This window comes from Alosa alosa, chromosome 17, assembly GCF_017589495.1.
Source record: "Alosa alosa isolate M-15738 ecotype Scorff River chromosome 17, AALO_Geno_1.1, whole genome shotgun sequence".
Lineage (NCBI taxonomy): Eukaryota > Metazoa > Chordata > Actinopteri > Clupeiformes > Clupeidae > Alosa > Alosa alosa.
In genome coordinates, this window is record NC_063205.1 from 15,153,228 (window position 1) to 15,168,227 (window position 15,000).

Here is a 15,000-nt window from a genome sequence, read left to right on the forward strand (position 1 = left end):
ATATGGTGGTTCTAGCGGCACTAGCGTTAGCGAGATGGGCAGGATGTTTTCACACACAGCTGGCGTGGCCCTGGGCTGGGGTGATCTTTGACCCCAGGCTTCCCGCCACCCCCCTGCACGTCGCTCACTGGGCGAACTCAGCACAGGAACTCACATGGACATCCGGCTGGGTGGCTGTGTTTAGATTTTTTTTAGATGTAATTAAAAAAAGAAAATGTTTTTTGGGTGACTGCCAAGCCTTCGGATATGGATGTGTCAGTGTGCGTGCGTGTGTGTGTGTGTGTGTGTGTGTGTACGTGTGTGTTTGTGTGTGTTTGTTTGTGTGTGTGTGTGTGTGTGTGTGTGTGTTTGTGTTTGAGAGACAGTGAGCGAACGAGCAAGCAAGAGAGAGAGAGACAAAGAGAGAGCCAGCTGTCTACTTGTAAAGGTCAGATCTTGATGTGATATTGTAGAGATATTGCAATGGGGTCGCCATCGAGCATCGCTCTCTCCATAAACCTGCCCCAAGGCTCCCTCTAAAGCGGTCAGTCCCGCTAAAGACCAACACATCACTACCCTGGCAATGAGACTCCTGCATGGGAGCAGGACCTTTAGCTGTGGGAGTACAGGAAGGGAGATGAACTAAGCTTATCTTGTCTTAGTGAAACAAGATGCTTTATCATAGTTCATGCTTTTCTGTGCCAAGTACAACATTTCCTGATAGTGGTTATCTTCAGTCAGATGCAAGCGGTTTACACGAAAAGAAAAAAAAGATATTGTAGATGCAAAGATATATCAATAATAGTCATCATTAGGGAAAGGTGCAGTGCCTGATTCTGGCAAAGTTGACTTTTAAGCCAATCAAATACACTCTGACCTTCCATGCTGCCATAGCAACATTGTTGATTGGCTAAAGTAGTGTGAGGCTCTAATTAAGTGGGTTTCTCATGTACAGATGCAGGACTATGAGATGTATTTGAACGTATGCTCTGGACTTACAGTTAGAGGAACATGTGGAGAATTTAGGTGATTTGTGTGTGAGTGTCATGGAACATAATCAAAGACTTCTCCTTTAATGAAGCAGGAATCTGTCCTATGTTTCTTTATCTCTATGTGTGTGTGTGTTTGTGTCTTCACTGTGTGTATTCACTGACCTCTTGTTACATCGGACATCGGACATCGGCAGGCCATTTAGCAGCGGGGCTCTGTGATTGGCTGGGAGGGCTGGAGAGAGCTCAGACAGTGATGCCCCTCACTGCAGTCAGCTAGCTCATGGCTGTCTAACACACACACACACACAAACCCTCTCTCTCTTTTTCTCACATACTCTCTCTCTCACACACACACACACACACACACACACACACACACACACACACACACACACACACACACACACACACACACACACACACACACTGTAGCTTCACTCCATCATAACATAAAAGATTCTAAGATTCATTCAGACTAACGAGGAATACAGATTTGGACACATAGCTGCTCCTGCTGCTTAAGTATATCAGGAGGCCATATTCTCACATCCTTCATTATCGTCCAAAGGAAGGCCAGCAGAAGGAATATCGTCTTCACTTTTTTTGTGTTGCACTGTGCCCCCCACCTCATGCCTGCACGGGCGAATGGAAACACATGCAAATGCAAAGATTAAACAAATAATGCTGTAAACAAGCATGGATTTGTATACAGTATGTGTGTAATGCTTTAGTTCACTAAGCCAGACTGTAAACAGCAGGACGGCAACCTCCCGTGCTCTATTTATAGTGTGTGTTCAGTTCAGCTGCGGGCTGAGAGAGAGTGTGTGTGTGTGTGTGTGTGTGTGTGTGTGTGTGTGTGTGTGTGTCTGTGTGTGTGTGTGTGTGTGTGTGTAGATGTGTAGGTGTGTATGAGTTAATTTGTAACAAGGTATTTTGTGTGGTTGTGCAGAAGTGTGTGTGTATGTGTGAGTGTGTTGTGTGTTGTGCATAAATGTAGCATTCATGTCTTTTATGAGAGTCTTCTCATGAGGTTGTATAAGGTGTGTTTATGTGTGTATGTGTGTGTGTGTGTGTGTGGGGGTAGTATTTGTGGTATGAGTGTGTGTGTTCATGCACATGTCTTTCTATGTGTGTGTCATGTGTGTATTGTTTCGTTTCTCAGGGATTGATCTGAACATCAGAGATTGCCAGGGGAGGACAGCGCTGGACATCCTCCGAGAGCATCCGACACAGAAATCACACCAGATCGCAGGCCTTATTCAAGGTAACACACATACACACGCAAACACACGCAAACACATGCACACACGCACACACACACACACATACCTTGCACAACTTTGTAGCACCTTGTGTAGAAAAACTTTTTTTAATTTTTTTTTTATTTAAAGTATATTTTTTGTTTTTTTTTAATGCCTTTAATCAGATAGGATAGTGGAGATTGACAGGAAGTGAGTGGGAAAGAGAGTCGGGGTGGGATCCGGAAAGGACCACGGGGTGGGAATCGAACCCGGGTCGCCGGCGTGCAGGTGCCCCAGCCAGTTGTGCCACTGCTGGGGCCAGAAAAACGTTTTTTTAATCCATTTCTCTCTGTCTTACACACACACACACACACACACACACACACACACACACACACACACACACACACACACACACACACACACACACAAATGCACACAAACTCCTTTTATATACCTCTCTTCCTCTCTTATTATCGCAGCATATTGTAAAACACTTCACGGCCCCTTTTGCTCTTAAGTACCCTCTTCAGTAGCTGAGAAATGCATTCCCAACACTACTCTCACTCACACACACACACACACACACACACACACACACACACACACACCACACACACACACACACCCCACCATGGGGTTTTGCCTGTTGTCCCCAGTCCACCCTGTTGTTTAGAGAGTTCTTTAGAAGACGGATGTGTGCTGATTGATAAAAATAAAAAAAAACTCTTCAGGAAGTTTATCTGAGATTAAAGAACAATGGGATCTCTCTCTCTCTCTCTCTCTTTTCTCTCTCTCTCTGTCTGCTTGTGTTCAGTACTTTTGTGCGTCTGTATTTTTTGTATCTTTTTCATGTGTGTGTGTGTGTGTGTGTGTCCTCCATCCCTCTATTACAAGAGTCCTCTCTTTCTCTCTCTCGCTGCTCCATAGAAAGTCAACATCACTTCAGTCTGTGTGTCCACCGCTGTCAGATTACAGTACTGGCCCCTGGCCTGCTACCCAGTACCCAGCTGAGTTTGCTTTGGACTGAGTCTACCTCCACACTGGGCTGCCAGAGCTGGGCCAGAGCTCAGCCACACCTGAGCCAGACCTGGCCCAAAGATCCACTCGGTCCACTCCTGAGTTGTGTAGCAAGCAGGACCAGCTGTCTCTTCCCCCCCCCCAGTACAAGTGCATTCACACAGTCTTGTGGCCATGGGAGACCATGGAATGTTAATGGAATTCAGCCACTTGTAGCGGTTACAGACAAAATAACAGTTGTCAGTGTGAAATGTGGCACAACAAAGTTAAACTAAATGAAACATTCTCAGGTGGTCAGCGATGGGCGATAGGGGAATCCCTCTTTGCTATACGCCGTCTGAATGAGGCTCAGGTGTGAGTGAATGCAGGCATGGTTGTATATGACCAGTCTGGTTTCTGGACGCTGGTCAGGCTATCAGCCCCCTCTTTAGCCAGAGGGTCTGGGGGTCAACTAGAGACCAGAGCGTCCAATCTGACCAGAGAGTCCAGTCTCTGGTTGGCCCATCAGTCCCACCCTCTACTGGCTGCCAGTGCTGGTGTGTCTGGGTAGGAATGACGCATCACACATACAGTACACACACAGAGACACACAGACAGCAGTCTGGGGTTTGTCAGCCAACAGTTTGGCTCTGTATAGAGAAACTATGCAGGATGCACCAGCCACCCAACCACCACACACACACGCACACGCACACACACACACACACACACACACACACACACACACACACACACACACACACACACACACCACACATCTGTGATAGCTACAAAATCACAGGTTTGTGGAAAGTGTTCATGATCTACAGCTTACAGGCAAGCCAGGGCCTGAGCTGTGTTGAGAAATGTCTTTCTATGACTGTCCAGTTTTTTTTTTTTTTTTAGTCATGACACAATCGCTTAGACAATGCCAAGGTCAACATGGAGTCGGTCAAATTAGCCGCTGAATTACTCTTGACAGCTCCACGCTCGCTGTCACTGTCATCGTCGTTGAGTCTGGCTCGATTGTTACCCCGGGCAAACACAAAGTGATGCCCCCCTCCCTCCTTCCTTCCTCCCTTCCATCCCTTCCTTCCATCCTTCCCTTCCTCCATCCATCCATCCCTCCATCCCTCCATCCCTCCATCCCTATAAGATGGTCCTCTGGTATTGAGGGGTAGAGAGCCCCTCCAGTTATAAATCAATGGCCACTGCCCACAGACTGTTGGTTGCCTTAGGCAACTGCCTTTGTTATCTGCTCTATTCTGTCATCTTGAAAGGCGCATTATAACATAAAATGCATTATTGTTCCTCGAATGACTGCTGTTTCTCATACAGTGTAAAGTAGGCCTACTGACAAGTAAGAGATTCCTCTCTGTGTGTCATCTGTGTTGTGCAGGGATGTAGTGGAGGCTAAACGCAAGTAAACACAGTTTATTCACCTCTGAAATGTCAGAAATAGAGTTTACCCACCTCTTGTTAGAGTTTATCCACCTTTCAAAAGAGTTTATTCACTTTTAACATTCAAAAATCACATTGTATTATCCAATATTATCCTATATCATATAGATGCATTTTTCAAAAATCCGATACCGCATGGCGCAGTCCACCTCACCGAGATTGCAGAATTCATGGTTTACCCACCTCTTATTTTACCACTACATCCCTGGTGTTGTGAGACAGTTATGGTCCCACACCGGACGCTGCTACAGGAGGCAGGTGTGGTAGCAAGGATGATGAACCCATGGGTCCTAGTGTCTGTCACTAACGGCTCTCTAAAGGGGTCACTAAAGTGAGGTTTACTCTATTCACTGCACAAGTGCTGTACCTGCTGGCAGTCACTCCGTGTGTCTGTGTGTGGGTGTGTGAGCCACTCTGTTGAAGATTCTTGTTGAAATATACATACATACACACACACACACACACACACACACACACACACACACACACACACACACACACACACACACACACACACACACACACACTCTCTCTCTCTCTCTCTCTCTGCTGCCTGAAACACACATGAGTTGGAGGTGGAGGGTTTGTGTCTGTCAGTCTTACAATAAGAAAAGCTACACAAGTCTCCAAGTCTCCAGAACGCCTCCACCTAAGTGACCGGCAGTCCATCAGAGGTTGAGGGGCCGTTTACACGACGCCGGTTTTTGTGAAACCGGTGAGGTTTTGTTAACGGTTACTCCTTGCGTGTACACGACGCCGGCAGTTTAGGAGACTGAAACCGATAGTTTTTGAAACCGGCTTCCGAAGTGGGAATTTTTGAAACCGCCGGCTAACTTTCGCCGCGCAGACGCCTGTAGGTGCAAAGCCGGCAATTTTATGACGACATAGGCCCACCTCTCAACTCAGCCACGGCACTCAACCTGACACGCTGCTTGTCAAAACAAACCAAACCATTTATTTATCATATTAAAATATTTTTTCTTTCCCCTGTCATTATTTATATGCACAATGTAGCCTATTAGCCTTTTGTGGCACACGTTAGCTTAACTTAGTTTAACATTAGCTTACTGCATGTTAGTGTTTTCTAATGCAATGCGTAGGCTAGGCATTTGAAATTTCACATAGCAGTCACATACCTTGAAAATGAACTTTATTAGTTTAACAGTTGAATTGAAAACCGAATTGTCTGTAGTCTCCTTATTTCATGCGACTGCTTAAAGGAGAATTCCGGTGTGATTTTGACCTAAAGTGTGATGAAACATTATATTACATTACATTACATTTGGCTGACGCTTTTTTAGCCAAAGCGACTAACAACATGGTAAACAGTTTAAGTTTTAGAGCAATTCTCAACAATTTTAGGACAATTTAAAAACATTAGAGTACAGTAAGAATAAGTGCATCAGTGAGTGCTGTTTTTAACAGTTACTTGTCAGTTTAAGACAGCTGGTGAGTGCTAGGATCAGTAAGACTTGTTGTAAGTGTTGCTATGAGAGGAGATGTTCTCTAAAGAGCTGGGTCTTCAGGAGTTTTTTGAAAATGGAGAAGGATGTCCCTGCCCTTGTAGGAACTGGCAGTGTGTTCCACCAACGAGGAACAACAGATGAGAAAAGTTTGGATTGGCTTGAGCGTACCGGTGGTAGAGCTAGACGTCGCTCGAACGAACAGCGGTCTGGAGGTAGCGTATGTCTGTATGAGGGCATTCAAGTAGGTGGGAGCAGAACCGGAGACTACTTTGTAGGCAAGCGTTAGAGCCTTGAATTTGATGCGGGCCGCCATAGGTAGCCAGTGTAGCTGGATGAGCAGCGGGGTAACATGTGCCCTTTTGGGTTGGTTGTAGACCAGGCGCGCCACCGCGTTCTGGATCATCTGAAGTGGTTTCACTGCGCAGGCTGGGAGACCTGTCAGGAGGGCATTGCAGTAGTCGAGTCGTGAGATGACTATTGCCTGAACCAGAAGTTGGGTAGCATCTTGAGTCAAGTAAGTCCTGATTTCCGTATGTTGTAGAGTGCGAAATGGCATGACCGGGCGACTGAGGCAACATGATCTGAGAAGTTTAGTTGGTTGTCGAGAACAACTCCTAGATTTCTTGCAGTCCTGGTAGGTGAAACAGACAGGGAGTCAAATTTGATGTTGATGTTGTGGTGTATGGTAGGTTTAGCTGGGAGGACCAGCAGTTCAGTCTTTGAGAGGTTCAGCTGGAGGTGGTGTGCCTTCATCCATGTAGCTATGTCTGAGAGGCAATCCGAGATCCGCGGCTGAAATCAAGGGGTCATCAGGTAGAAAGGACAGATAGAGCTGTGTGTCGTCTGCATAGCAGTGGTATGAGAAGCCATCTTGAACGGATAATCTGTCCCAAGGAGGTGGTGTAGATAGCAAAGAGAAGGGGCCCAGCACACTGAGCCCTGGGGACCCCTGTGGTGAGATGGTGAGGTGCAGATAGCTGACCAAGCCATGATATGTTAAACGAAAGTCCTGTGAGGTAGGATTCAAACCAGGAGAGAGCAGAACCGGAGATTCCCATGTTAGCGAGTATAGAGAGAAGGATGCGGTGATTAACCGTGTCAAAGGCAGCCGATAAGTCAAGCAGAATGAGTACTGATGACCGAGCGGTCGCCCTGGCTTCTTTTAAGGCTTCTGTTACAGACAGCAGAGCCGTTTCGGTAGAGTGGCCGCTTTTGAACCCAGACTGATTTGGATCCAGAAGGTTGTTCTGTGAAAGGAAGTCAGAGACCTGTTTGGAGACTGCTTTCGTTCAATGCCTTTGGATAGGAAAGGCAGGAGGAGACAGGGCGTAGTTCTTCGACTTGAGCAGGGTTGAGAGAAGCTTTCTTAAGTAACGGTGTTACCCGGCCATTTTGAACGCTGTTGGAAATGTGCGGAGGTTAGCGAGGCATTGATCACATGTGTGATAGCTGGAGCGATGGTCGGGCTGATGGACTGAAGTAGGCTCGTAGGTATAGGGTCCAGCGAGCATGTGGAAGGACGGCTGCATGTCAGGAGTCTAGATACTTCACTCTCGGAGAGAGGCGTGAATGCTGAAAAAAGATGTTCCAGCAGTCCCTAGAGGTTGTAGGAGGCGGTATCTGAGTCAGATGCATTGAGTGGGCATGTAGAGAATTGACTGCTGATTGCCGCCACTTTGTTTGTAAAAAATGAGGTGAGGGTATCTGCAGTAAGGCTGGATGGAGGAGGAGGCAGCTGAGGGTTGAGTAGCGATTTGAAGGTTGAGAAAAGTTTTCGAAAGGTGTCTGTAAGCTGTTGATTTTGTCATTGTAGAAAGCCGTCTTAGCAGCAGTGATGCTGGCTGAGAAGGAGGTCAGGAGTGTCTGGTAGTTTGATACCGATACCGAGTGTGCAGTGTTTGGGTGTGTGTGTGTGTGTGTGTGAGTGTGTGTGTGTGTGTGTGTGTTCCTCTCCGGAAACCTTCGGAATGCCATGATGAACGTGCTGGTTTTCCTGACCTGACACTTGTTGAGGGTAACACATTATTGTTACCACCACCATGGTGTATTCTGAGCCCAGCCTATGGCTGCAACAGCAGCGTGGTTTAGAATGCGTAATAATGGATGCCTATATCACCGTGTGGTTTTCAAGGCCCCTCACAGTCTCAATGGAGAGAGAGAGAGAGAGAGCGAGAGAGAGAGAGAGAGATGAAGATAGATGGAGGGAAAAGAGAGAGAAGGAAAGAGGGAAATGAAGATGAAGTGAATGAAGGAGAGAGAAAATGATGGAGGGGTGGAAGGAGGTGGATGAGAGGAAATGAACAAGGGATGATAAGGGAGGGAAGCAAAATGAGAGGCGGAAAAATAAATGTGTGTGTGTGTGTGTGTGTGTGTGTGTGTGTGTGTGTGTGTGTGTGTGTGTGTGTGTGTGTGCCGCGGATCGGGGGCAAGCCGCTGTGAGATGCAGAACCCATCAAAAAGCATCCCATTTCCTGTTTCAGCAGAAACAGCATTCCAACGCTCTCACCCAGATTCTCTTTTCTTTCTAATAAAACTGTCCACGCACACACACACACACACACACACACACACACACACACACACACACACACACAAAAGGAAACACTTTCCTTTCAGAGTGAAATATTAATGGTAGTTAAGTTGTCTCGCGAGTAAGACCCTTTCTGACACTTGATGGTGAGAAATCGGAGCCACTTACATATATGCGTGTGTGTATGTGTGAGTATGTGTGTGTGTGTGTGTGTGTGTGTGTGTGTGCACATTAGTAAGAATGGATGGTTGGTATTTTTTTTCCTCTAATTAAGATGGAAGAGCACAGCGAGAGAAAGGAGTTGAAAAGACAGGGGAGGTTCAGGAAGAGGAGAGGATGTGAGATGTGTGTGTGTGTGTGTGAGATTATTGTCTCGGCGTACACATATACCTCTCTCCCAGCATTCCCAGAACCTAGTAGTTTGACCTTTGAACTTTTGCCTCCATCTCTCATTAGCTCACAGCAGGAGTGTCGAGACTCCCTCCCACTCCAGCTGTGCCTGTGTGTGTGTGTGTGTGTGTGTGTGTGTGTGTGTGTGTGTGTTCGTGTTCTAATTAATAAGGTCACTGTAGAGTGCCACTGTAGTGTGGATCTATCGCCTTGCCTAAATTGCCCTCTCACACTGAGAAGCTCCTGACCAGGCATCTTAAAGCTGTGCCTGCTTTAATGGTTCACTGATGGGAAATGATGAAGGAGTAGTTTCATAACACCCCTCCCTTCTCTCTCTCTCTCTCTCTCTCTCTCTCTCTCTCTCTCTCATACACATGAATCAGGGATTGTCTATGCTGTATGTCCTCATGCATTGTATGAATGTGTTTTAAGTAATGCAATGTAATGGTTTCAACACTGGTTTGATAAAGGTGTGTTTGTCTGTCTCTCAATTCAATTCAATTCAGATGCATTTTATTTGCATGACTGTTTTAAATCAGTATTGCCAAAATAAACTTGTCTAAACAAAAAAAACAATGCCTTGAATACAGTAGGTTTAAGAAAACTGAATCTGATGATAATACTACTACTACTACTACTACTACTACTACTACTACCTACTACTACTACTACTACTACTACTAATAATAATAATAATAATAACATAAAAACTCTCTCCCTAGATTACATGATGGACGAGTGTGACCGGAGTCTCCTGGAGGAGCCGGTGCGCCACTGCCCCATCCCCACCCCACGCACCAACATGTCCTCGCCCGCCGCCTCTCCCTCCCTCAGACACAAGAGTAAGTGTGTGTCTGTGTGTGTGTGTGTGTCTATGTGTGTGTGTGTGTGTGTGTGTGTGTGTGTGTGTGTGTGTGTGTGTGTGTGTGTGTGTCTGTGTGTGTGTGTATCTGTGTGTGTGTGCATGTGTGTGTGTGTGTGTGTGTGTGTGTGTGTGTGTGTGTGTGTGTGTGCAGTGTGTGTGTGTGTGTGTGTGTGTGTGTGTCTCTGTGTGTGTGTGTGTGTGTGTGTGTGTGTGTGTGTGTGTGTTTGTATTATGTGCAAATGTGTGTGTACATGTAGATATTTGAGTGTGTACAATACATTCATGTAAAACCTAATATAATGTTCTTATATGGTGTATGGTCTAGCTATTACTGTATATATGTGCAGTCATGTACCTATGTACAGGTTCTTGTTGTGTCTTTGTTTCTGTATGTTTATGCTTATGGTTGTAAACAATTCATATCCTTAGTGTAAGGGATTGAGTGTGTGCTCTCACACACATGTCTGTGTGTGCATGGGCCTTCATATGAGTGTGTATCTCTCTGTTGTGTATGTCCCGTCGTAGTTATACAGTATAAGTGGCTGCCTTCCATTTTGGGCTAAAGTCTATGGTGTGGGATACAATGGCAACTAAGATACAACACCCACTGCATACAGCACAGTCAATAACACAACCCCCCACACACACACACACACACTCACTCTTGAATGTCCCCTGGGGATCAATAAAGTATCTATCTATCTATCCACACACACACACACACTCAATCTGACGGCTTAAGCTCTCTACTCCACACAGGACATCCAAATTAGTTATAGGTGACTGACCTCCATTTAGCATAGAACTCATCACCCCTCCGCCTCAATCCATTGAGCTGTACTAAAAGTTTCCATTCCGTGGTACCTTCTGCCCTCTTGTGGCCAGAAATAGGTACTGCAGACAGTATTAACTGTGGGCATAGAAAGGGCAACACTGCCTCTAGTGGTGGCATTGCAGCACAGGTGGCGTGTGTGTGTGTGTGTGTGTGTGTGTGTGTGTGTGTGTGTGTGTGTGTGTGTGTGTGTATGGAGGATGCACGGAGGGGTGTGATTGTGTATTGGCTGAGCTCTTTGTGTTGCTGGAGCCATGCGTCTCAATCAGGGCTGTGTTGGCAGACCTTTAATTATCTCTAATTCTGCTGAAGGTAGCAGGCGGCCAGCCGGAAAATGAAGGCAGCCACACGCCACCGCACAGCAGCACCTCAGTACTGAGACACTCAGACAGAGATATACGCGCAATCACACACACAGACACACACACACACACACACACACACACACCTGTCTCTTCACAGCAGCAACTCAGCACCGAGATATGGAGACAGAGACGTATGTGCAATCACACACTTTGACACACACTAACACTCACATACACACACACACACACACACACACACACACACACACACACTAACAGAAACACATGCCTCTGCACAGCAGTGCCTTAGTGTAGAGTCATGCAGACAGAGATGTATGCGCAATCACACATACTGACACACACAAAAACACATGGACATATACACTCACCCATCGACACAAAGACACACACACACACGCACGCACACACACACACACACCCCTGTCTCTGCAGCACTGTGCTGAGACATGCAGACAGAGATGTACGCACACAGATATACATACACAGATACACACACTTGCTTATGCATTTAGCTGACACTTTTATGTAAAGTGACTTACTGATACTAATTGCTCCAGTCTCCCTGGAGTAACACACACACACACACACACACACACACACACACCCCAATGCACAGCAGGACCCTAGTACAGAGACATAGATGTACATACAATCACACCCAGATACACACATACACCTCAGAGCAGAGATGTACCGATACAGATTCAGGCTACAGATTTTTAGAGATTTTGACACGTACTGACTGGTAGGGTTTATCCTGCTTGCCTGTGTGTGTGTGTGTGTGTGTGTGTGTGTGTATGTGTGTGTGTGTGTGTGTGTGTGTGTGTGTGTGTGTGCGTGAGCATGTGTGTGTGTGTGTGTGTGTGTGTGTGTGTGTGTGTGTGTGTGTGTGTGTGTGTGTGTGTGTGTGTGTCTGTGCGAGTGTGAGTGCATGTGTGTGTGAGTGTTTAGCATTGCCCCAGGCTACACGAGAGGCCGTTGGGTGAGTGTGCAACAGGGCTGCAGGGCAGTACAGCTCCAGCACACGCTGATAACATGTGTAGCCAACGCTCAACACGTGCGGGGGTTACAAGAACATGTTCCTCGTCTGACAAACAACACAGTATGCATCTCCAGAGTGGCTACAGAGGAAATAGTTCAGCATCCAGTGGATGTGATAAAGACATTTCATTACATGTATACACCTAATCAGTGAAGTGAGTGGTTGCATCAGTTGAAGTGAGTGGTTATGCAGTACAGGCTATAACTGTGTCATGTATAGCAGATGTATATATGCATCCAATGTATATGATTTATGTGGATGAGTGTATGGGTCAATAGATCTTAGGGGTGCTGTAATTGAACATGGCACATTATTCAATTGCCTGCAGATGGTTTACCATGGGCGAGAACGAGAGTAGTTACAGTACAGCTGCTCCGACTGTTAAATAAGACATCATGTGATGTATTGAATTGGCTTCATTTTTATCTTTTACTTAGTTGTATCAAACTACTTTTCATGTCAATCAAAGCAGCTATTTTGAGTTGTGGATAGAATGCTGACCACGGACCATTTAAAATGTTTGTCAGACAACATTCAGGAGAATAGCAATAATAAACAACAATGTCAATTCAATCAATAGGCTAATGAAATAAACAATGAAAATGAAGGGAAAATAGCAACAATAAACAATAATGTCCATTCAATTAATAATATAATAACAATAATAATAGATACACACAAATGTAAAACAGCGACACACACACATGCAGTCATACAACACACTCAGAGTCATATCCTACCCCTAGCTATAGTCCTCTCTACACTGTAGCGTAAATGTTAGCTTCAATGTTACCGTAATATCCCAACTATTAGCCGAGGTTTATACATTGATATCACAAAATTTCTTCAGCTATGAGGTTAATACACGGGGGCAGTTAATATGGTATTATATTGCATAAAACACTGTCCTGCGGTTTATACACAATACAGCTAATACACAGGAAATTACTCTCTATGTACTTTTCATAAAACCGTCTGGTCCTTACTTGTCCTACGGTCATTAGGTTGCAGAATTATGTTTGAATTATATTTATTTATTATATTATATTTATTATTTATTATTTGTAGTTCCTTTTTGGTCTTCTTTTTGTTTTTCTTTTTTAGTTTCATCCACGTCCTCATCAGTGTTAACTCCGTAAGGTTATATTCTCCATTCTAGTGGTTGAATTTGGTTAAGGTGGTGTTCAGTAATAGTTCAACAACATTTTTGCATACTGAACTTGAATCTTAACAGATAATATGACATTTTATAAAACAAATAATAATAAAAAAAAAATATCATACGTTCCCATCTGGTCCTTACTAGTCCTACAAGTCATTAGGTTGCAGAATTATTTTTGAGAAATGAATAGAGGAGAAACAGTGAAGATCACCAGAAGTCTGGCTTCTGGTTTTGGTTTTATTGATTGTTGGTGATGGTCCTTGTCCTTGTCAGTCGACTGCTGCTGTGTCCTACCACACAAAACCTCCTCCCAGGAACGGAGTCATTGTGAATTTGTAGGGCACTCCAGGAACAGGCCTCCCGCTTCGCCCTCTCTTTCCTGTCTCCAGCGTCTGACCTCCATGCTCTCTGTTTCTCTTCCTTTTCATTTGTCCTTCTGAAACAAATTGGAGGAGCATTTTATTTGTCCTTCTGAAGCGAAACAAATTGGAGGAGCACTTTATTCAAATTAACTGAACCATTTTGATGTTTTAAATGTGAGCTCACGTTTTACATAGCCCACTTATTGCTCAAGTTGGGTTTTGGTGATGCAAGGCTACTTCTTACACCCAATGTGAGCAGATATACTGTATTCTACTTACCCAGAGTCGAGTCCACTTTAAACAGGAGACTGTCGAGCACGGCATCTTCTCGTTCATATGTCTCTGATACTTCCAACTCATTATCCAAGAATGTGTCCAGATCGTCTAGGGCATTTAGAACATCTTCAGGGATATCCATGGGCATAGTGATTAGTGATTTCTCTTCATAAACGTGGTTGTCCAGGTCAGTTTTGCTGTGCTCAACCTCCTTCAGCTCATTTATTAGGAACCTTTGTAGTTCAATTTTTCTCTTCATTTTGTTTTTCTTTGTAGTTTCATCCACGTCCTCATCACTGTAAATTCTCAAAGCCTCCAGTTCATTCAGAGCAGATAAGACATGTTGGGGGATATCCATGGGCATAGTGAACCCATCTTCGTAAGCCCTGTTGTCCAGTCCATTTTTATCGTGCTCAATCTTCTTCAGCTCCTTTATGAGGAGCTTTTGTAATTTTCTTTTGATCATTTTGTTTTTCTTTTTAGTCTCATCCACGTGCCCATCAATGTTAACTCCCAAAGCCTCCAGTTCTCTTTTTAGCTCCACCAGTCCGTACTTTTTGACACATCTCTTATTTTTTTTGCCTTCATCCTGCCGTGCTGCCAGGCAGCAGGCTAAGAACCAGCAGAACCGCATTGAACAAAGACTGCCAGAAATCACAGAAAAATGAGCAAAAAATCTAAAACCAGCCAACTTCTACACAAACTCAAGCAAAAGTGAACAAAAATTCCACTCTACCCTGTGCTATGTTCTATAGCATCATGTTGTTGCCTAGCCACCTTTGTGATCCTATACGGAATGGTTTGATGCAAGACTATTGTTACCAGTTAAATGCATCATTCAGTGAAATCTTTGGAATCATTATCTCTCTTGACTCTTTTGATTATGTAGTCAAGTCAAGTCAAGTCAGTTTTATTTGTATAGCGCATTTAACGTGCACAGAGTGCAACCCAAAGCGCTCCACATATAAGCTAAGACATTGTCATTACATGTAGTTACAGTTACAGTTACGGTTATGGTTACGCTTTTGTCCAAAGCGACATACAAATACAAAACAATATATTATACTTAGATTTAAC

The 15,000-nt window shown here is 44.7% G+C and overlaps 2 protein-coding genes across 2 annotated transcripts in view; one reads left to right on the forward strand and one right to left on the reverse strand.

Moving 5' to 3' along the window:
* Positions 1–15,000, forward strand: part of anks1b (ankyrin repeat and sterile alpha motif domain containing 1B) — a 253,036-nt gene that overhangs the window by 76,646 nt on the left and 161,390 nt on the right. The window contains exons 6-7 of the mRNA XM_048268812.1: positions 2,134–2,235; positions 9,781–9,900. Coding sequence (XP_048124769.1) covers positions 2,134–2,235; positions 9,781–9,900 — 222 coding nt within the window. The remainder of the gene's footprint in view (positions 1–2,133; positions 2,236–9,780; positions 9,901–15,000) is intronic.
* Positions 13,487–14,612, reverse strand: LOC125310283. The gene is made up of 2 exons (XM_048267562.1): positions 13,927–14,612; positions 13,487–13,721 (listed from the first exon to the last, which is right to left on the reverse strand). Exons 1-2 carry the CDS (start codon positions 14,555–14,557, stop codon positions 13,576–13,578), a joined length of 777 nt encoding a protein of 258 aa, XP_048123519.1. The 5' UTR covers positions 14,558–14,612; the 3' UTR covers positions 13,487–13,575.

Bases quoted from the DNA above. Each gene is read 5' to 3' on its own strand.
- LOC125310283 (XM_048267562.1), bottom strand. From the start codon at position 14,557: ATGCGGTTCTGCTGGTTCTTAGCCTGCTGCCTGGCAGCACGGCAGGAT. The intron at 13,722-13,926 runs GTAAGTAGAATA...AATTTGTTTCAG, and splicing joins TAAAGTGGACTCGACTCTGG to AAGGACAAATGAAAAGGAAG.